We start from the raw sequence: 24,706 nt of genomic DNA, 5'->3' as shown, positions 1-24,706 counted from the left end.
TATAAGAGTCACCATTTTTATCCGTCCACACATCTGTCATGATTGTGCACCCGAACTTAGCATGATCTTCTTCGTGGGATTTGAGAAGTAAGTTTGTATTTGCCAACTGCTTCAAATACTTAACCATGACTTCATGATATGATGGAAATTTCATCCCTGATCTAAATTGTTCAATAACTTCAATACAATATTCAAAAGAATCATATTTAACGACATTGAAAGGAATTAAGGCATCATGCATCCATCTAGCAAATTTTTCAACCACAATATCTCTTTAACTTCTTTTTATTTTCATCAAATTATGCTTTGTTTTTTCACGTCTTTGTTTGACAATTTCGACATCTTTTAAAAATAAAGATTAATATGTCTAGTTTGTTTACACTTTTTACCTTGGACCGTAGGATAGATGCTTGGATCAGATATTGGTTGTTTCCCTTTCACTTTAATTTGAAGATCATCTTCATGTTCTTCTAAATCTTCCAAATCATCAGAATGAGAAATATTATCCATTTGATTCTTCAAATTACTCTTTTTTTTACATGAACTCTCTAATTTCTTCTTTAACATGATCGGGACATTTTGGATAAGTTTTCACATTTCTATTGTCGCCAACTAAATGTAACTTGTGTCAATAAATTCTGCCATTTGTTATTTCACCACAAAAAATAAAACTAACAATATTTAGATTTTTAGGATGTCAGCATATTGCATAACTCTAAACACTATCTTTCGAGTTAATGGAATTTTTGTGTTTGACATGATTAAGACAGACCAATGAAATTAATAAATAAAAAAATAAAAATCACTAAAAAAATTATGAATATAAATGAATTAATAATATTTATTAGAATTTTTTAACTTTAAATATAAAATAATTAGAATATAAATGAATTAATAAAATTTATTAGAATTTTTAAAATTTTAAATATATTTTATTGTGATAATTTAATAATGATTTATAAAAGTCTGTTAAATTGGGAATTGAAGAATTAATTAAATCATAAATCATGAAAAAATGATCGTCTATAGTAATGACGTCGCGGGGATTGCAACGCCTCTAGCGGCAATAGACACCTCCGGCCGGCCTAACGCAACTCGTGATGCCTCCAAAACTCCAAAAAATGCGTTATAATAAAAAATTAACAAAAAGAGATTCTTATCGACGATCGAGCAAACACCTCCGGCATGAGAGGCAGATGAAAAAAAATTCTTACCAATCAACTTAGTGATAGATTTAAAGAGGATTTAGGGCTTTAAATGAAAAAAAAAAAAGAAAAGTTTCTGCGCTTCGGGCAAAAGCGAACACTTGTGCTTTTGCACGGAGACCTCGTGTGCTTCCGAGGCTCAAAAGCGCAAGGCTTGCGCCTTGTTGCGCTTCGAGCTTAAGCAAACGCTTTGTGCACTTTTGACAACTATGATTCCACCAAACCTTGCCATAAGTTTATTGCCCCTACATTCTTTAGTCCAAAGGGTATTACGACATAAAAGAAAGTTACATCCAAAGTGTTGAAATTTACTTTAACTTTGGCAAAAAGATATGGTGGTATCTCTAGTAAATGTCCATTGTGCAAATAAGTTCATGGTCAGTTGTTGAATCCACTAGCTAATTTATCCTTGGGCGAGGGTAGCAAGCTGTAAGACAAGCTTTGTTGAGGCCACAAAAGTCCCCACACATCTGCCACTTGCCTGAGGACTTCAAGATCAACATGACGTTGGAGAGCCAAATCAGGAATTGGAGATCCCTGATGTGCTCGACTTCTTCTAGCTCCACTCTAATTCAACCACTCATTCTTTATATGATAAAGGATATCCTTATAAATAGTTTCTAATTGTTGAATAATAAATCCAAAATATGATTTTATATTCATCAATCTTAATTATTCAATCAATTATTTCCTTTTTACTAAAATTATATTTCAATTTCATGCATGATCTTGTTCTACTTATCTTACAACCATCAGTTTCTAAATTTTTTCTAAACAAATTAGTATTTAACTAATTCCACTAGGATCAATTAACACTATCACCTACAAATATCTACACAATAAAGGTTTATATTAAACATGGTTGGTTAGTTCATCTAATACTAATCTGCAAAGTTAGAGATATAATAGTTTAGAATATCATAATCATTTTTCTAAATAATGAAAATCATATACTAATCATATTTTTCCTAAATTTTTCTACATTAGTTGTCTTCTTTAATGAATAGCATCTAGTGATGATAATCTAGGCACTAAACCAAATTGATTTTCATCTTAGTTTTGATTGTTCTCTTAATAACTCTTCTTTTCAAAGTTTCATACTTCGGGCACATCAAAATTCTCCCTCTTCAACTAGAACAAAATTGTATATAACCTGTCTTATCATAAATAGGAACTAAACTTTTCCCCTTAGATTCCTAGGGCATATTCTTAATACTTAATTGTCTATTGTGAATTTAGCTAACAAACTTATACTTCAACATCCTAAACTCTTCCAATCTTTAATATGAATATCACACTGATCTAGACTTTACCTACCTTATTTGCTTTATTGTTCCATTAACCATTTACTATCATACTATGAACAAATTTATTATTTCTAATGTTAAATATTGTTTTTTATAAAGAAAAATAAAATAAAATATTAATAATAATAAATATATGAACAAAATCGTTGAATGCAAAGTGAAGGTACTAAATTAAAATCGGATTTAGGTCGAACTAAATCCAACGAGTAGGTGCGGAGACAAGGATTATGTTAGTTCAAACTAGGGTCGATTTGGACTTGATTTGGCCAAGTTCGATCAATTTAAAACGAAACAAATTAGAGTATTTTTGAGAAAACCTTCTCTCTCCTCTCTTTTTCTTTTTTTTTTCTTTTGCGTACACCACCGCCATACAGCCAACGCACGCCCCATCCCTCTCTTTTTCCTCTTCTTCCCCATTTCCTTTCTCCAACCGTAGCAAACCTGGAACAGCTTTCCCTTTCCTCTCCCCAAGTACAACAACTCTCATCCTCTCCGACCTCTTCTCCAGCAAGCAGCAGCTGTCCTCTCCCAACAACAAGAGCACTAGCCCTACTCCCTGCATCTTTCGTTGTTTTTCCAACCAACTACAGCCACGGGAGCCCCATTGGTGTTAGCCGAGGCCACTGGCGAAAATAACAAAGGTTCTCCTTCCTTTTTGCCAATGTTTCCGTAGCTTCATCATTTGGTTTGTTCTATTCTCTCGACCAACAGCAGTAAACCATCACCCCTTTCATCTCTTCTTAGGTTTCCAGCAACAACAACATATCTTGCTGCCCTTTTTTCCAGCAGCCGGCCATCGTGAGCGAAAGGCAAGAGATACCCGCTCTGTTGTTGCCCAAATCATAGGACATTAGGTTTTCCATCTTGGGAAGTGGTAAGAATGGGTAAATCATTGTTTACTCATCTTAAAAAATAAGTAGTTACTTTAAATTAACTACGATTCATTTTTATAGGTCCAATTAGCTCGAGCATTTCATGATAACAAAACACCTTTGTTGTTTCATCGATCAAAGGAAGCTACAAGGTAGATTTTATTTACTCAATGTCTATTTAAGTTGGGTAAATAAAGTTGTTATTAAATAGTAATGAAGGTCTCGTTTGGGAATGAGAAATATTACGAGGTTCGAAGCTTTTGTTGTAAATAAAATTTCTATCCTTTGACTCGTTGAACATTTCCTTCTGCATGAATAAATAGATAAAATGGATTAAATATATGTTTGTATAATTATTTTTGAAAAAGGGATTAAAATGATATTTAAGAATAGTGAAATGGGTTTAAAAATAATTAAACCACTAGAAGGTAAACAAATTTATATTATTTCATATTCACATGTGGGTTTCATATGGGGATTAAGATGAGAAGGGTTGTTTTAAAATCAAAATAGATGTTCTTACTTTTCCGTTGATACCTATCTTTATATTTGCTTGACTTTCCATATTGCCAATATTTCATACTTTCCATACTTGTACCTTCAAATAGTTGGAGACATGGATGTTGACTTTGAAAAACGGCATCATGGCTCCAGGATATCTATCAGATCACTCTTATGGTATATAGTACATGCTCTTGTCTAGGATCGTGCCCCTAATCGACCCTTAAATTTTTCAACATATGTACACTACATGGAGAGTTTCAAGGTATGTTGAAGGACTCTTGGGCAGCTCATATACAAGGCAATGCCCAATACAACCTCAAGGCGAAACTTGCTAGACTCAAGGGCCAATTGAGGGAGTTGGATAAGAAGCATTTCGAGCACATTTTAAAGAAGGCTCAGAGGATGAACTAGAGGCAACCCAACACATCATACTATCAGGTGGCGAAACACTGGTTGACTATGGACACTAAAGGAATAAGGCCACGCTACTTGGAGAAGCAGAAAACTATTCTATCAACAAAGAGCAAAAAATGTATACCTCAATAATTCAGACTGATGCACAAGGTTTTTCCATGATCTAGCGCAGAGAAACAACAAAAGGTATGCCATTGTCATGCTAACAAAACAAACATGGGAACAAACAAGTTAACGAGAGATGACTAACGAATTTGTGGAGTATTTTCATGGCTTGTTGGGTAAATCGGCTCAATGTAAAAAAATAGACAGCTTGTTGCTACCAGGCCAGCGGTTAAACAATATCCAAGCAACGGATCTTATCAAGCCAGTCATGGTGGATGAAATCATGGATGCTCTATTTGATATAGTTGTGGACAAGGTCCCGAGGCCTGATAGATATGGCGCAAAATTCTTCACTACTTCATGGGAAATAGTCGGCCAGATTTCATTGCGTGGTTTAGGGATTCCTTCTGTCCGATAAACTTCTCAAGCAATGAAATCATAATTTGATTGTTTGTCCCAAAGGCTGATCATGCCCTAGGGGTTGTAGATTTTATAGACCAATATCTTCTACAATGTTTTCTACAAGGTTATTGCCAAAGTTTTGGGCGGCCGGTTAGCTACAGTTATGGGCAACTTGTTGGATCCAACACATGCAGCTTTTGTGTGGGGGCGTTCCACAGGAGACTATCAATCTAGTACAGGAATTGCTCCAGAAGTATTCCCTCAAAAGAATATTCCCTAGATGCATAATTAAAGAAGACTTGCAGAAGGCCTTTGACAAGGTGGATTGGGACTTCCTCATGTTGGCACTTGTTGGTTTTGATTTTCCTCAACAATTCGAAGACTAGATTCGAGAATGTGTTACCACCATTTTGTATTCTATAATCCTAAACGGCAGCATTCACGATTTCTTCAGTGGACGGCAAGGGCTTAGGCAAGGAGACTCATTATCACCTTTATTATTTGGTCTTTATCTCGAAGTACTATCAAGAAGATTGAAGGTAATTTCATCGTTGCCTTCTTTTCATTTTCACCCCATGTATGGAGAAGCTCGGATCCCTCATCTAGACTATGCCAATGACCTCTTGATGTTTGCAAGAGTTGATGTTACCTCTATTACATTGTCTGGAGGATTTTGGGATGAAGCGGATCTGAGAGCTTATCTCTTGAAGTCTAACATGTATATGGTCGGAGTAGATGACACTATCATGTCACAATTACTACAGATTATCGGTTTTCAAGAGGGCATCTTACCTTTTCAGTATTTGAATATTCCTCTTGCTACAGAGAAGCTATGAACTATGGGCCCTTGCTCGATGCGATAACAAAGAAAGTAAATGCATAGCCGAAGGACACATTATCCTATGCTGGACGCTTAGAATTGTTCAGATCAATCCTCCCTCTATTCTTCCCATACCGAGTGGGTGATTGATAAAATCTATGAAATTTATCAGACTTTTGTTTAGTCTTCCAAACACCCATCAATCTCTTGGGCTAAGATGTGTCTCTCGAAGCAAGAGGGAGATTATGGACTTCGGGATTTACAAGCATGGAATAATGCCTTATTATGCAGGACACTATAGAATATACAATGCAAGAAAGATACAGTATGGGTGTGATAGGTCCATCATCGCTACATCAAAGGAACTGATTTCTAGTAATGGCATTTGAAAGCCTCGAATCCCCCCTTGGCTAAGCAACTTGTTGGCATTCGAGATCAGTTGGTTCAAGGGTTGGTCGAACAAGGAACAACAAACATGAAGCTGGAATGGTTTGCTGCGGAAAAAAATGGGACAGCCAATGCATGAGTTCTTCCGGCCAAAGGTGAGAAGAGACCAGGAATGCTCCCAAACATCGTTTTTTTGTTTGGCTATTTGCTCATGGGCAACTACGGCCAGCAGACAAATTTGCATATACGTCTTACAAGAGCTGTGCATTATGTCAGCGGGTGGACGAATCGAATGCACACATTTTCAAGTGCTCCATTACCTGAGCTCTATTGAACAAGGTGAGAAGATGACTTAACATTCAATATGAGGTACAAACGATTGGAACAAACGATTGGAAGACTGATGCAGATTTTCCAATAGCATTATAGAGGCAACCAGTGCATTATGAAGGCGCGATACCTAGCGGTTTAATGCATGATTTATCTTTTGTTGGAATGTCGGAATAGATGTCGTTTTGAGAATGATAGGATATTTCGTAAACTACAAACGCATGTCTACCGATTTTTGGATCTTCATTTATTATATGTCTGATTGTATGTCAGTTTGACTAAAATATATATATATATATATATATATATATATATATATATATATATATATATATATATATATATATATATCCTAAAAAAATAGTAAATTTCAATAAAGGATAATATGTCTAGAGTATGTTAAGGCTGCTATTCTGTGTCTTAGGTGACTCAGATTTAAGCCACAAAAATAATATTCATTTTGCAGTCACAGATTGAATTACTCCGAGTATATATGACTATTTTTACCTAGTTGTATAACTAATGTGAATCCCCACATTCACGTAGAACATGTTGTCCAAGAATTTCTATTCTTTATTTGGTAAAAGATAATGGTACAAACCTCTGCACATTGGGATATCAACAATATTATGTGTGTCTTCTTGGTATAACCCAATCAAGGGAGTCTCAGATGTTCCACGAACAGCAAGCTTTGCCCGACATCTCCATTCCCACTGCAACCAATCACAATATATCCATAAGCAATAATAAGGCATTATTTGGTAGACAATACAACATCCTATCATTATTGATGGAAAAGTTATTAAGAAACAAACATCCTGGTTCTACTAATACACTGGAAAGGATAGTCTAATTAACTCACACACCATTTGTGAGACTAGATTTTGAATATCACTTGAATGAGTAGTTTGTTCTGGGGAATAGGCCAAGGTGTTTACGATTGACTAATATGACATTAGAATAACAGAGCCCTCGTGGTATATGAGCAGCATGGGCACCTACTGTGCATTCCAATGATATGAATAGTTGGTTTCGTAGTGCTAGTAGTATGTTTAGTTTTGTGCCTTCAACAACATATTCTTTGTACCGGACCATCTATGTTAGTGTATCTATTTCGACTCAGCAACCATGTCGGACATTCAATATACCAGACAATAATATCAAAAATTAGATTAATCTCAATAGATGGGAAAAAAAACTTGGTATAAATTTAGTAAACAACAATTAAGTTGTTTTTCAAAAAGGCATTAGCCCACAAGCAATTGGCTAAGCCCATAATGTAACAAGAGGATAAGTTGTATCCAATTCAAGGTTACAATCCCCACAAAGGACAATATCATATAGTTTCTAGATCATATGCATAGGCCAAATATTTCATTGAAATATATTGTATTGTACTAGGAGGGTTAGATATCACTATTTTATTTTGGTGGAGTCTTAATTCACCAAGATGCGGTACCATGGTACATTTTTTTTCTTTTGCAAATGATATTGTTTTGGTAGATGAGACACATGAAAGAGTAAATGCTAAACTCAAATTTTGACGGAAAACATTAAAAGTAAAAGGTTTTGGACTTAATAGAGTAAAGATAGAATATATGAAATTTAATTTTAATAATATTAGACAATGATACAATTATTAAGATAGGAGATGATGAATTATTGTAACGGAGAGTTTTAAGTATTTAGAATCATTTTTGTAAAAGGATGAAGAGATTGTGAGATGTCTTGCATAAAATATAAATAGGATGGTTGAAATGTAGGAGAGCGTCAATGTTTCATAAAGTACCTCTAAGACTTAAAGGAAAAATTACAAAACGGGGATTAGACCTACTATGTTATATGTAATTGAATGTTGGGCTATGACTCAAGCACATGAGCAGAAGATGAGAGTTGCAGATATAAGGACATTAAGGTGGATGTGCGGACATACAAAGATGGACAAGATAATAAATAAAAATATTAAAAAGAAAGTCAGGTTGCACCTATTAAAAGAAAATTCTAGGAGACACATTTATGATGGTACGAACATGTACTTAGACAACCAATAAATACTCTAATTAGACGATGTGAAACTATGACAAATGTACATATTAAATGAGGAAGAGGGAAACGAAAAAAGATTTGGTTAGTAAATAAAATTTATTTAAATATAAATTATAATGTAATAGGGAATAAAGTCCAATGACGTATAAGGATCCATATAACTAATCCCACTTAATGGGATAAGATTTAGTTGTTATATTAATTCACCAAGTAAGAGGAGATTGAGGTTTAATGGATAAATAATTTGTAAAATTAAAAGAAAATTAGATCTTGGTAGAGTATAGTCGAACATTTTTATTTGGTCCTTATAACTAAATTTGTGTTGGTCAACCACTGAGCAAATGCAATTAAGGTTTTGTTTGTATTGCAAAAAAATATTTTTTTAAATATATATTCCTTGTTTTACATAGTTAGTGTAATGCAAAATCATCAACAACAAAATAACAAGGGAAGTGACACATAACCATGATTGGCATTGTTCGTTAGAACCCAATAATGACCACACAACACAAGAATGATGCATCGTGTATTTGGATAAACGGCCTGCAATTCATCCAAAGCGAAGTACATCAAAATCATATATGAATATACAATGTGAACGACTTCAAATCCATCTGATAAAAATGAATTGTATACACATGAGGTGAACAACTTGCAATCCACCCAAAAAAAAGATGTATTATATATGCATGGAATGACGATCCATAATTCACCTAATATGAAATACATCATGTGTATGCACATTTATATACATATATAGGATAAATAACCCTCAATCCATCAGAATGCATCACATATAATAGGGAGAACGATCCACAATTCAACTAGTAAGAAAATCATCTCATATTATGATCGAAGCCTATATATGCACAAAAGACACAAGAGCCCTTTGTGAGCACGGAGCCAATGTCATATGGCATAAGTAATTCAGTTATTTATTAATATAATATAAGTTGTCATGCAAGCTCTTTACAATGCAGACCAAAGCTCTATACTATAAATAATCAGGTAGCCCTTTCAGAGATGAAAGCCAAAGCCCTAAACTACAAGTAATTACGCAACTCGTTTGAAAGGCAAAGTCAAAACTTAATAATATAAATATTGCATTGATCATTTTGTTAATTTAGTATAAGGTTACGCAACTCCTTTTAGATCGCAGAGCAAAAGCTCTATAGTAAAGGTAGTTTCATTTATAGTCGGGTCAATTTAGTATAAATAGTATGCAACTAATTCAGAGTGCGGAGCCTAAGCTAAGTAGAAATGATCAATCTATTACTTATTTATTTGTTCATATAATCATACATCTAGTTTCTCATAGTTTTTAGAGTAGTTCATTTTCTTTTATGAGATTACTATTGATTTCTATCCTCTTTATATTTATTTCTATTAATTTTTGTCATCAATAAATTATAAAGCAAGAGAGAAGAAGACCAGAGATCTTACCCAAATAAGATGCATTAAAGATGAATGCAATAGAGTACAAGTGAAAGGATTCCTTCTCTCTAGGATTCCTAGAGGGAAGGTGGCTGGAAGTTGGATAGGAGGTGCTGGATTGCTCTTCTGGCAGCCGTGTAGGCTCTTTTTCCTCTCACCGGCGGTGAGGAAACTTGTACACAGCAGTGGTGGTGCTTCTCCTGGAGTTGGCGGTGGTTTCATGTGAAGGTGGTGGCCGGAGTTGGAGTAGAAGGTGCAAATAGCATTGCGTTGACAGAGGCTTTGTCTTGGGGTTCCTTATGCGAACCGACCGCTAAACTACTGTTTTTTCGTTTTCAAGTTTTTCCAGCAATTGCCGGAGGCCTTCCTGGCCTAGGGTGGAGGTGGCTGGTCCACAACAAGACAAAGGACTTGGTGGGGGTGATTGTGCAGGGACAGTTGCAGGAGGGTGCAAGGAACCAAACAAGCTGTCACTCCAGTTTTTGGTGGCTGCAAGCTACTTGCAGGATTTGCACCCTTGTCTTTTGCACCAAAACGGCAAGGAGGCAGCAGACTGCTGAAAGCAGAGGCCAAACCCAATCACCACCTTGTTTTGGTCCTCAAGAAGCTGGGAATGTGCAGGAAGAGGCAGAAGATGTTGCTATGATTGTAGAAAGTACTGCTGAGTTGGAATCACTTGTTGACAAGGCAAAGGAGGCTGCGAATGGTGATCAGAATCGGGAAGAGGTTGCTGATCAGAATCAAGGGGCTGGAGCAACTTAAGTGCCGGCCGGAGATGCTCAACGTCCGGCAACAGATGGTCCTCTTGGTAGGGAAGGGGCTTGGGAACATGGGAGGTCCTGGGCTGGTCTTTTCAAAGATACTTGGAAGGCGAAGAAGGCAACACATCTACAACAGCACAAGGCCATGGGGGGTAAGAATACAATTTGATTATAACGACATTGAAACGATGGAGGAATCAATGAGCTATTGTCTAGTCGAATGTTTCACAGGAAGGCACCCAGGGAGGGATGGAGTGCAAGCGGTGGATAGCAGATGGAGGGTTCCTTATAAATTTTTCATGCACAAAAGCGACTGAGTAATTTACAGATTTGATATAGTTGTGGATCAGGAGAACGTATTGCTTAGAGGGTCTTACTTTGCCTTTGGAATTCCGTTATTCTTAAAGCACATACCTAGTTGTTTTCTCTTCGAGGAGAACAAAAGGTTCATTCCGACGTGGGTTCAGATTCATGGACTCCCTCCGGACCATTGGACATCAAAGGTACTTAGCATAATTGGTTGTGAGGTGGGCACACTGCTTACACCGACAAGTTGATGTGTACTCGAGAGAGGTTGACCTTTACTCGCTTCTTGGTGGAGATCTTGGTAATTGGAGAGAGAATCAAGAGGGTACCAATTACACTACCGACTGGGGCTCAGCTTGATTTGGAGATATTATATGAGGTTATGCCAAATTTTTGTGAGGAATGTCGAAGAATTGGGCATTGGACAGCAAACTGCAAAGGTAATACACCATAATCGCAACCGGCAAGAACTACAGCGGGCAGACGCTCCTAATTTGCGAGAGGTAGACGTCATTCAAGGTATGGATAGCGTCCAAGAGCCCCTCCACAAGCAAACGGTGAAGCAACAAATGAAGAAGCTCCAGTAAATGAACTTGCCATAGTAAATGACGGTGGAACACCCAACTGATCCTGGCTAGTTTGAAGGACAACCGACTATTTCCCAATTGCATTAAGAAGAGGAGCAACTGGAAATATTAAGTATAGCAGGTGATTGCGAACGCGAGCAGCCCAAACAAATGCTCAATGAAGGTCGCTGCTTGGAACATAAGGGGCTTCTATAAGTCCCTTAAACATATGAGGGTTCAGCGCCTCCTCAAGCAAAAAATTTTGTAAGCATTGGCATTTCTAGAAACTAAACTCAATGAGGTCGCCCTTGATCCAATTCTACGACGAAAATTTGCAAGTATAGGTACTACAAATAAGTCTATGCTTGGAACGTAAGGGGCTTCTATAAGTCCCTTAAACATGGCGGTTCAGCACCTCCTTAAGCAAAAAAATTTGCAAGCATTGGCACTTCTAGAAACTAAACTCAATGAGATTGCCCTTGATCCAATTCGACGAGAGAAATTCGCAGGTATGTGTACTGCAAATAATTTTAGCTATTCTAATCGTGAACGTATACTGCTTCTTTGGGATGTATGTTGACATGGACACTATTATGGTAATAAACGAGTTCATGCACTGCCATATCAAGTGTTGAATTACAGGGAGGGGTTTCTTGGTTACTATTGTTTATGAATTGCACGCTATAATTACTCGAAGACCGTTGTGAGAGGGTCTTACCCAACTTGAAGAGAACATAAAGGAACCTTGGTTGCTCATGGGGGACTTTAACTCAATATTATCTATCCATGAAAAAGGAGGCTATAAATTACAAATCATGACATGAGGAATCTTCAAATTTTTGTCCAAGCTTGCGACCTTATGGACCTTCGTTCAATTGGGTGTTTAACCTGGACAAATGGTGTGGCGTCTTGCAAATTGGATAGAGATCCAGTAATCTCACAGTGGTTATCGACTGATTATGATAGTTATGCAGAATTCATGGCTCCAAGATGCCTATCGGATCACTATTATGGTATAGTACATACTCTTGTCTGGGATCGTGCCCCTAATCGACCCTTTAAATTCTTCAATATATAGGCACTACATGGAGAGTTTCAAGGTGTGGTGAAAGACTCTTGAGAAGCTCATGTACAAGGCCATGCCCAATTCAACCTCAAGGCGAAACTCACTAGACTCAAGGGTCGGTTAAGGGAGCTGGATAAGAAGCATTTCGAGCACATTTCAGAAAAGGCTGGCAAAAGATGAACTAGAGGCAGCCCAACACATCATACTATCAGGTGGGGAAGTACCCGTTGACTATGGACACTTAAGGAAGAAGGCCACGCTACTTGGAGAAGTAGAAAAACTTCTCTATCAATAAAAAGCAAAGAATGTATACCTCGGAAACTCAGACTAGTGCACAAGGTTTTTCCATGATCTAGTGAAGAGGAATAACAAAAGAAATGTTACTGTCACACTCACAAAACAAACATGGGAACAAACAACAAGTTTACGGGAGGTGGCTAGTGAATTTGTGGAGTATTTTCATGGCTTGTTGGGTAAATCGGCTCAATGTAAAGAAATGGACAGCTTCTTGTTTCCGAGCCAGCGGTTAAACAATATCCAAGCAACAAATCTTATCAAGCCAATCATGGTGGATGAAATCAGGAATGCTCTATTTGATATAGGTGTGGACAAGGCCTCGAGGTGTGATGGATATGGTGCAAAATTCTTCACTGCTACATGGTAAATAGTCGGGCCAGATTTTATTGTCGTGGTTAAAGAATTCTTTGGGTCTGGTAAACTTTTCAAGCAATGGAATCATACTTTGATTGCTTTAGTTCCAAATGTTGATTATGCCCCAAGGATTGTGGATTATAAATCAATATCTTGCTGCAATGTTTTCTATAAGATTATTGCCAAAATCTTGGCCGACCGATTAGCTACAGTTAGGAGCAGCTTACTTGATCCGGCATAAGCAGCTTTTGTGCAGGGCATTCCATAGGAGACAACATCAGGAATTGCTCGAGAAGTATGCTCGCAAAAGGATATCCCCTGGATACATGATTAAAGTTAACTTGTGGCAAGACGTTGACACAGTGGACTGGGACTTCCTCATGTCGACACTTGTTGATTTTGGTTTTCTCCAACAATTCCGAGATTGGATCCGTTAATGTGTTACCACAATTTTGTATTCTATAAGCCTAAATGGCGGAATTCACGGTTTCTTCAGTGGACGGCAAGGACTAAGACAAGATCCACTATCACTCTGATTATTTGGTCTTTGTCTTGAAAACAAGGGTTGTCGGGAGGATTTTGGAGATGAAGCGGCTCTGAGAGCTAATCCCTTGAAGTCTAACATGTATATGGCCGGAGTTGATGACACAACCAGGGCTCTTTTCCTTTTTGATATTTGGGTATTCCTCTTGCTACAGAGAAGCTACGAATTGCCAACTATGAACTCTTGCTAAAAGTGATAACAAAGAAGATAAATGCATGGCCGAAACACACATTATCGACGCTTAAAATTGGTCAAATCAGTCCTCTTATTGGCTCTCCATTCTTCCCATACTGAGTGGGGTGATTGATAAAATCTATGAAATTTGTTGGACTTTCATTTGGTCTTTCAAACACCCATCACTCTCTTGGGCTAAGATGTGCCTCTCAAAGCAAGAAGGAGGTTATGGACTTCGGGATTTACAAGCAGGGAATAATGCCTTATTATGCATGACAAGAAATATCAAACATGAAGTTGCTGGAATGGTTTGCTGTGGAGAAAAATGGGACAGCCAATGCATATGAGTTCTTCTAGCCAAAGGAACCTGCGGTAACTTGGGTATCAATGATTTGGAAACTAGGAATATCGCCCAAACATCATTTTTTTGTTTGGCTACTTGCTCCAGCTACGAATAGCAGGCAGACTTGCATATGAGTCTTATAAGAGCTATGCATTATGTCGACAGGTGGACAAATTGAATGCACACATTTTCCTTGAATGTTCTATTACCCGGACTCTATGGAACAAGGTGAGAAGATAGCTTAAGATTCGATATGAGGTACGACCGATTAGAAGACTGATGCAGATTTTCCAGCAGCATTATTGTAACGTCCCTAGTTTTTTTTATATATAAATATAAATTGTAGACGTCACTCGCCATATTTCCATAGCAGTTTCTCAGTTCAATGAAATTACATGAACATAAAACATAGTTCAAGGAAGCAATTAAAACTAGAAGATCTTCAGGTTGTATTGCCATTATCACTGGAACTACTAAAGATAAAGGATGAAGAGGAATGTGAAAACGAGAACAAAGTGAATTCGTCTAGTGATTGGGGACACATAATAAAGCATAACATCCTCACATATTCAAAGAAATGCATATGCACATGTCACTTATCCTTTTACGAGTATCAATGGCTTCTTTATTGAGCATCTTAGCATGTGGTTCTTGATTTAGTTGTTGAGATTATGGTATAAATACGATGCCATGTCGTGTCGATTAGCACGTGTGGAAGTTTTCATTCCACTCACCAACCGGCACTAGCATGAGTTCGGAGACGCGAAACAGCCACAGCCTCACGGCAACCTCCTCAAGGTTGTGACTTCCTTCGTTTTTTTTAATTTACTTTTTTCATTTCAATTAATTCAAATTCCTTCCTCTTATCCTTTCTCTTATAATTTTTTTTACTCCTTAGATCCATTAATTCTTTTTCCTCCTTTACTGTTAATATTTTCCCTCTTCATCTATTTATAAGGGTAAATAGAGAGGAACAAAACCTCTTACCTCTTTAACGTGATTAATTTTTTCCTTCCATCTATCTACAAGATAAATAGAGAAAAAAAAATTTTAAGGTTATTTTTTTCCCCTCCATTTGTCACAAGTAGTGAAAAATAAACCTCCTCGGATAAGACTTGGTTATTATTGGTTGTTGTTTTAAGATTGAGAGAACATATTGTTATAAAAAATAAAAATAAAACTATTATAAATTAAATTAGTATATATAAATTTGGTTTAATTTTAAATTAAATAAAATAAAACTAAATCCAATTTAAACCTACTTGATCCTGCAAGGTTTAAAATCTCGACCCGTGCCGAAGTTTCAGTCCCAAACCTGAACGATACGATTTCAGTATCATATCGTGCTATGCAGATAAGGTTACGGTATTTTTTTTATTTATATATAATAATTATTAGATAAATATATTTATTGTGTATAATTTAAAAATAAGTTGTATATTGATTTTATATAAGTGTTCCATTATTAAACAACTTAATATTGTAAGAAAAATAATTAAATATAATTTTTTAAAGAAAATTGATATATCAATAACTCGAATTAAAATTGATATATCATAATATGATACCTTACTAATACTAAAAGTAATTGCGTAATTAGATAGAAGCATTAGTTCTAATAATATTTTATTTAGGTAACCTTTATAGTTCTCCAATATTCAGATTAAATAACCACAATTATATAAATTAATATAAAATATTATTTTATATAAGTATTATATAAATTAATTATTTATTTATTTAATAATTTAAATAATATATATTTAAAATAGTAAAACAAATAGAATATCAATTAAACATTAAAATAAAAAAAATACTAATTAAAAAAATATAACAGAATATAAATTTAATTTATTAGAATTTTTATAATTTTTTTAAAAAATATATATTTTTTAAAAAAATAGATTTTAAAAAAATATAGAATTTTTAAATAAAATTTAAAACAATAAAAACAATTTTAAAATATTATTTAATAAAATTTATTAATTTTTTATATTTTATTAAGATAATTTAATTAGGGTTTATGAAAGTCTCTTTAAAATATCACACTTAAGTAGGAATTGTTTGATTTATTTAAATTGTAATATTAATTTTGTACAGAAACGCTCCCGATGCCCTGTGGACACCTCCGATGGCGCAAGAGGCATCCGGCGGCACCAGAAGCTCTGGCGATGCCTCCGGCGGCACCGGAAGCGTCCAGCGACACTTCCGGCATCCCGCAATGCTTTTGGCTCCGCTAGAAACATCACATCGCGATGCCTCCAGCGCCCGCAATGTTTCAAGCGCCTGTGATGCTTTAGACGCCCCACAACGCCTCCGGCTACACCGAAAACATCCGGTGGCTCATCCCTGCTATTCAAGACGCACGCACATAACATGTCGGTTTCGCTTCCCCGGCGGAACGATAAAAATCATCCATGCCGAGTAGCACAAAACAGTATTTCAATCGCTGGATCCTGCCATGTCCATTTGGTGGATTTCAACTAATGATAAATTGACTTTTACTTGAAAACATCATATATTTCACGAGATAATTTCAAAACGTGAATTCAACATTTAACATCTCAAATATAAATACATCTATGACAATCAAATATTGGTAAAAATATTTTTAGTTAATATATTTATATTCAAAAAAGTACCAAAATTGTATTGGCGACAATCAAATATTAGTAAAAATATTTTTAGTTAATATATTTATATTCAAAAAAGTACCAAAATTGTATTGGCAAAGCATAATACTTTATCGAAAACCTATCATCCTAGTCATAAATCAAAACTTCGACACAACTCAAAAGTCGAGATCCGACGAGTGTCATAAGTAGAAATACAATTGTGGAATATGTTTACTTTGATCAAACTGTAATAAACCTGTTACATTGATGGTGGAATATGTCTCTTAGAATTTATAAAGTGGTAGAATATGTCTCTTAGAATTTATAAAGGGAGATTATGGGGATTTAAAATTTTGAAAAAATAAATAAATTTCACTTTTCCTTTAGAGTTTGCAATTTTTTCTATTTCACTGGACAGAATCGATAAATTATACTTTAATCCCCAAAAAAAGGTTCAAAATCTCGAGTCATGTCGAAGTTACATGGGCATTGAACTGCAGGACAAGATATGTGGAGATCAAAAAGGGATGGTGCGAGCATCAAAGGGACTGCAAGTCAAGGAGCTTCAAAGCATTACAGAGCCAAGGAGATGAATAACGTGAAAGATGATATGCGACAAGGGCTCGATGCATCAAAATGACCATAGAATACCTTAAGGCTGAGAGAAAACTACATAAAGATGTCAATTGAGTGACAAGGAGAAGAGTAGATAGCAACTTAGACATATTCAACCTTATATGTGGTTGAAGTAAGGGGAACCAATAGACTTGTGGTTGAGAAAATCATGCCCTGTGTATTCGGGGTTTGTGGTTTGACCAATCAACAAGTTGGTTTGTTTGGGGTAGTGTGAAATGGATCGATCAACTAATGGGTATATTACATACCTTTAGCAAACAAACATAATATTTGACAGTCGACTGACCTAGTCAACTAATGTTCACTTAGACTAGCATAGTCAAGTACTCAACTTATGGAAGAACCAGTCAAAAACCAGATGTTGCAGTGACCAATTTAAGTATAGCTGAGAATAGAAGTCTCAAGAGTAGGATTTAAATAAGATAGAGTTGATTAATTGACTCATGATTGATAACCAGTTGACTAATGGTTGTCACATCAGCAAAATGATAGGGTTTGAAGTGAAGGCTATAAAAGGGGCTGCAAAAAAGATCGATAATCCAGTGCAGACAATGTCAATACTCTGCCTCATCAAGAGCTTCATTCGAGATCTTTTTCTCCTCATTGTTTTCCTAATATTTACTAGTTTGTAAGGGTTTCTTCACCTTCGTTGTTGCCGAGAAGGAAAAAACATAGTGGTGTTCTAGGGAGTGATTCACTTAATGGATAATAGGCATGTAGTGGTTATGGGAATCGTGAACCACATTATTTTGGTTTGCTTTTCATTTACGCTCGATTTTATTTCCACTGCTAACATTGCAAGTCGAAGGTGATAATCACCACCCTCTACCCCACCGGCACATAATCCAACAAAATTTCCTAGAAAAGCATTAGCAACTATGTTTTGGTAAATAATGATACTCAATGGAGAACTCATAATTTAATAACATGCTCATCCAATGTTATTTTGGTTGTAAAGAGGCATTACTCCAATAGAAACTTTAAATTTCAATGGTTTGAGAAAATGATAATTTGCACCCTAGAGATAGTGTACTACTAATTCCTTCACATAAGTTGGATGAGATGATAATGGTCAGCTAAATATGCAATTGGTTGACAACAAGTTGTAATACAATGCAAATTCTAGTGTCACAAACATCATACTGAACAATGGTAAAAAATGAATAATTAGTACTAGCGATTAGGAAGTCCCTTGTTAAATTTGGCAAAGGTTTGCAAAGGGATGTGAGTGATGTAGATGAAATATATCCTTTCTATATGACAGAAGCGATATCTGTAAGTCCCTTAATTAGTAGGACACAAGAATGCATGGTCATACTCAAATGAGTTAATATGAGATATTGAGTTTATTTGTATGAGTGTGTCTACTCAGAGATTAAGAGATTGATAAGAGGATAACACGGTCTATGCCTCATTGATCAATCTAAATATCAAAGATAGAAGGATTGAGTTATACAAGATAATAGCCACAAAAAGATTAAGTCGGATCTCGATATTCTTGTCACTTAGGTAGCAATGATGTCTTGCTAGATGCCACTCATTGTTTATGTATCTAAAATATTGATTTGGATACATTGTCAACGTTATGAGAACTTATTGGGCCACATACAAAGAACAAGTTGATTTGGGGATGGGTTCATATGATGGATCATTGGATTAAGTCTAATCCGAATTAGACTCATTGAGTTAGACTCAATTGGATCCAATTATTGGATTGAGTTCAATTCGAATTATACTCATGAAGTCAATTTGGATTGATGAGGGTTAATGAATTAAACTCATTGGATGAACTTGAATTCACCAAGGAAGAGGAAAGGTCTTTTACATGATTTGATCATGTAAAAGAAGGTTAAAAGGCTCTTCATGGAAGATGAAAAGCCTCTTCATGAAAGATGACTAAGAGTCAATTTATAAAGGAAGATGAAAAATCAAAGGACTTTTGGTATTCCATAGAGTATAAAAGGGTGATTTTCGGCCATTAAAAATTGTGTTCATTTGTGATCTTCTCTTCTTCTTTCCTCCACCGAGACTTTCCTTGTGGTTGCTAGCACAACCTTAGTTGGTTTTCTTCTCCAATTCTTGAGTTCGTGAGACGGACGGGAAGCTTGTTCGTATGGATACCGAAAGAGGCACGGACGCTTGATCATGCTGAGATCCTACCTATCAAGAGTTAATGTGCACGCGACAAAGGTATAACTCCCTTTTAACAAATTTAGTACATGTTTTCTCCTTCGCATGGAACTTCTGAAGAGGATCTAGTTTGTTTTCCACTATACTTTTCGCGTGTTTAGCACACTAGATCCTTACAGTAGTATCAGAGACATTTGCGAAGGCATATACTAAGTTGTAGTTAGATTTTTATATGTGATATAGAAATTACATGAGATATTTACTATGATTTGCATGATTATGAGTTAGATTTCGATCTCGGCCTAGAAATTATTGTGAACAGCAAGGTCTCGACCAACATTGTTGTGAACAGCAAGATTTCGACCAAAGGTTTTGTGGGTAGCAGGGTCTCAAGTACGGCAACAATTCATACAATGAGTATGTGAAATAATTTTTCCACAAGAGGCGTTACCCCCTTAACCCCCGCCCGCTAACCGATTAGCAGGACTGCTATGACATTGCGGCTCATAAGTCTTTGTTGAAATCATAGTAGATTTTTTTTCATAAAGATATTGTAAATGTTATATGACATGGTGCATGATTATAACCCTTAACCCTGATATGATTAGATGTGTGTGTTGTAATTGATAATACGGCCTGCGTGTTGTGTCTTTCCTTTTTCATTCTTGTTGTAAATTTAGACTATCCTCGAATGTAACTCGAAGTTTCTTTAGATTTTGTAATGTACAAATTAAATGAAAAACCAATCTACTAGACGATGGCGAAAAAGAGAGAAGGACAACAACACACGGCACTTAGAGAAGATGCTGTAACCTAGATTGACCTTCTGATCTTCTCAAGCCATGAGAAGATCGTAGTTGATGAAGTCATAACCATGTCACGTTTATTAGCGTATATGTTGATGTATGCCATAATATACCATGAATGTATGTGATTCATGTATAATTATCATAATTAGGTCCTTTTCATATGCCTACCAAAGTTTTGTACTCACTACTACCTCGATCATTTGTAGTCAGGTTTGCCAAAGTAAAGTGACTCGTTTTATCTTGGTTAAGAGCGACAGGACAATTGTGATGTTTGATTATTGGACTTTGGGTATGACTTAACTAAATTACCTTAATTGGATTGAGAACTTAGAGGCATATTTCATACGATGTAATTCAATTATGTAGATTTCATAAGATGGGCAAGTGAACAAATAGTCTTGTTCACCAGATGAGTCAAGAGTTACATAGGATGTAATTGATACATGTTGCCTATCTAAATTATACTAAGTCTTAGGCGATTAGTCAAAGCTAACTCAAGATAAAGTATAATATGGATCTTGTCCCACATGAATGACATCGCAATTGATTTTGGAGCTAGTAGTGTGGATAAAACCACATCCATGACTTGCTCTACCAAAGCTTTCAAATTCAGTGGGAAAATCATTTAATTAAAGTCTTAATTAAATGATCTAAATATAATACTTATTTCTGCATTTTGTTGTTGTAGATCACCATGTTGTCTAGTATGTCAAATACACTCTCTCTGCGATCTGTTCTTGATAAGGACAAGCTCAATGGAACTAATTTCCTAAACTAGTATCAAAACTTGAGAATAGTTCTCAAGCATGAGAGAAAACTATATGTCCTAAAACAGTCCATTCATGAACCACCCCCCACTACTGTCATTAGAGCTGATAAGGATGCTTATAAGAAGCATCAAAATGATGCATTAGATGTATCATGTCTTATGTTTGTCACCATGAACTCTGAGCTTTAGAAGCAATATGAGAATATGGATGCTTATGATATGGTTGAACATCCTAGACAACTATATCAAGGACAGGCAAGGCATAAGAGATTTGTGATCTCTAAGGCTCTATTTCAATACAAAATGCAAGAAGGAAGTCCCGTAGGCCTTATGTGCTCAAAATAATCGGGTATGTGGAGAATCTACAAAGGTTGGGATTTCTACTAGGCCAAGAATTGGCACCTTATTCTGCAATCGTTGCTTGAGAGCTACAGTCAATTTGTCATGAACTATAATATGAATGAAATTGACAAACCATTGCGAGATGTTGAGCATGTTGAGAACTGATGAGATCAACCTTAAGAAAGCAAAACCTAATACCATTTTAATGGTGCCAAAGGGCAAAGGCAAATGGAAGCACAAAGGTAAAGGTAAGGCAAAGACAAGACTCATGTATTGAAACCCAAAGGTGAGGTTGTTAAGGAAGAAACCTGCTTCCACTGTGGTGAGACTGAACACTGTTAGAGGAACTGCAAGTTGTACCTAGAGAAACTGAAAAGGAAGCGAAGTGAGACTTCAGCCTCAGGTATATATATTATAAAGGTCAATCTATCTATTTCTTCTTCATAGGTATTAGATACTGGGTGTGCATCTCACATTTGTACTAATGTACAGGGAGGGGCTGAGAAATAGTCAAACATTGACAAAGGGCGAAGTGGACCTACGAATATGCAATGGCGCAAGAGTTGCTGCTATAACTATAGGAACATATTCCTTATCTTTACCCACTAGGTTTATTTTAGAACTTGAAAAGTGTTGTTATGTGTCTGCCTTAACTAAGAACATGATCTTTATTTCTTGTTTGGCCAAGAAAGGTTTCTCATTTATAATAAAGGACAAATGTTGTTCTGTTTATTTCAATGAAATGTTCTATTATAATGTACATCTTATGAATGGACTCTGTTCTAGACTTTGACAACCCAATCTATAACATAAATATCAAATGGTTCAAGGCTAATGATTTGAACCAAACATATCTCTGGCATTGTCGCTTAGGTCATATAAATGAGAGTCGCATATCCCAACTTCATAAAAATACACTTTTGGACTCATTTGATTTTGAATCATATGAGATATGTGAATCTTGTCTTCAAGGCAAGATGACAAAGACTCCATTTAGTGGACACAGTGAAAGAGCTAATGACTTATTAGAACTCATACATACTGAATAACAGCTAGAGGAGACTATCATTACTTCATTACTTTTACTGATGATTTCAGTAAGTACGGCTACGTATATATGATGAGATACAAGTCGGAATTCTTTAAAAAGTTTAAAATTCAATAATGAAGTACAAAACCAACTTGGTAAGCATATTAAGATGCTTCGATCAGATCGAGGTGGGGAATACCTTAGTCAAGAATTTCATGACCATCTCGTTGAGTGTGGGATCATATCTCAACTTACTCTACATAGAACACCACAATAGAATGGTATATCAGAAAGGAGATATCGTACTTTAGTAGATATGGTACGATCGATGATAAGTCAAACAGATCTTCCTACTTCCTTCTGCGGGACATGCTCTAGAGACGGCCGCTTTCACAATTAATCGCGTTCTATCTAAAGCCGTCATAATAACACCATATACGATATGGACTGGGAAGAGTCCCAAGATGTCTTTCATGAAGATTTGGGGATGTGAGGTTTATATTCGATGACAAGTCTCAGATAAGCTAAGTCTCAAATAAGCTAGGACTCAAATCAGACAAGAGTTATTTTGTAGGATATCCCAAAGAAACAAAGGGATATCACTTTTATAATTCCATACAAGGCAAAGTGTTTATTGCCAGAGATGGTGTCTTTCTAGAAAGGGAGTTTATTTTTAGAAAAATTAGCGAGAGTAAAGTCGATCTTGAAGAAATTCAAGATACACAATCTAGCACCGAAGCCTTGATGGAAATTGAACAAATACCACAAGATGTTGTGGATCATGATTTTGTTACACCGCAAAAAGTTGTGGAGCAACAACCTGTTCAAGTAGCACAAGCTCTACACAAATTTGATAGAATCCGTCATCAATCTAAGAGATATTCTTTTTTCTTGTGACCATGGTGATGTACTGTTTGTTGGTCTCAACGAGCCTACATCTTCTTACAAGGCCCAGATTCTGAGAAATGGCTAGAGGTCATGAGATCCGAAATTGAATCCATGTACACTAACCAAGTATAGACTTTGGTTGATCCACTTGAAGGGATCAAACTCATTGGGTGTAAGTGGGTCTTTAAAAGAAAGACTGACATGGATGATCTTATGCATACTTATAAAGGTAGATTAGTGGCTAAAGAATTCAAACAGATACATGGTATAGACTATGATGAAACATTTTTACCAGTTGCGATGCTTAAATCTATTCGGATTGTACTTGCTATTACAACTTGCTATGATTATGAGATCTGATAGATAGATGCCAAAACTGTATTTCTAAAATCTACTCGACAATGTGTACATAACACAACCTGAGGATTTTATTGATCCAAAGCATGCTGGAAAGGTAAGTAAATTGCAACGATCTATTTATGTATTAAAGCAAGCTTCTAGAAGCTGAAATCTTCGATTTAATGATGCAATCAAAGCGTTTGGTTTCATCAAGAATGAAGATGAACCTTGTGCCTACAAGAGGATTAGTAGAAGCACAGTTATCTTTCTCATATTGTATGTAGATGACATACTTCTCGTTGAAAATGATATCCCTACCAAGGTTTAGAATACCGTTTCGTGTCGGGCGGCACGGACGGTTTTTACCGTTCCGTTGCCCGACCGAAACCGACACCCGACATGCGGAAATTTCGACGCATGATACGCGCAGGCGTGGCGCTATGCTTTCGGCGCGTGATACGCTCGTTGATGCGCGCTAGCACGCGCGACACTCGCGATCGAAAAAATCGTGCGACAGAAGGAATCGATTCGATTCCTTCTTTCGCTCGCAAAAATCCTATAAAACGTACCAGCGAGCAATCGATTAGTAGCAGCGAGGCGAGGCGAGGCGAGCAGCGGCGAGACGAGCAACGACAGAGGTGCAATTTCCCCATCTCGTATGCATCGCAGGCGGCGCCGAAGGAGTCGCCGGACGCCTCCGGCGCCGCCGGACCCTTGCGATCCGTCGCTGTCGAGCGGCGTGATCGTCGTTGTTGCCAGCGCCCGTGCCCGCTTGTGCCCTAAGTGAATAAATGAAGGAAATTAAATAATTTAAATTTATAACAATTCCTAAGGTCTTATGGTATTGCAAACAGACTTTTCTAAATCCTAATTAAATTTTCTCAATAAAAATTAAAATATATAAAAATATA

General features: G+C 36.3%; 1 protein-coding gene across 4 annotated transcripts in view; it reads right to left on the bottom strand.

The window, feature by feature from the left end:
- LOC122032652 (uncharacterized RNA methyltransferase pc1998-like) overlaps positions 1-24,706 on the bottom strand; it is a 110,792-nt gene that overhangs the window by 72,900 nt on the left and 13,186 nt on the right. For all 4 annotated transcript variants that reach the window (XM_042591966.1, XM_042591965.1, XM_042591967.1 and 1 more), the window contains exon 3: positions 6,948-7,059. In XM_042591966.1, coding sequence (XP_042447900.1) covers positions 6,948-7,059 — 112 coding nt within the window. The remainder of the gene's footprint in view (positions 1-6,947; positions 7,060-24,706) is intronic.

This window comes from Zingiber officinale, chromosome 11A (assembly GCF_018446385.1).
Source record: "Zingiber officinale cultivar Zhangliang chromosome 11A, Zo_v1.1, whole genome shotgun sequence".
Taxonomy (NCBI): Eukaryota; Viridiplantae; Streptophyta; class Magnoliopsida; order Zingiberales; family Zingiberaceae; genus Zingiber; species Zingiber officinale.
The sequence above is the reverse complement of the archived record's forward strand: the minus strand, read 5'-3'. Positions and strand labels throughout refer to the sequence as shown.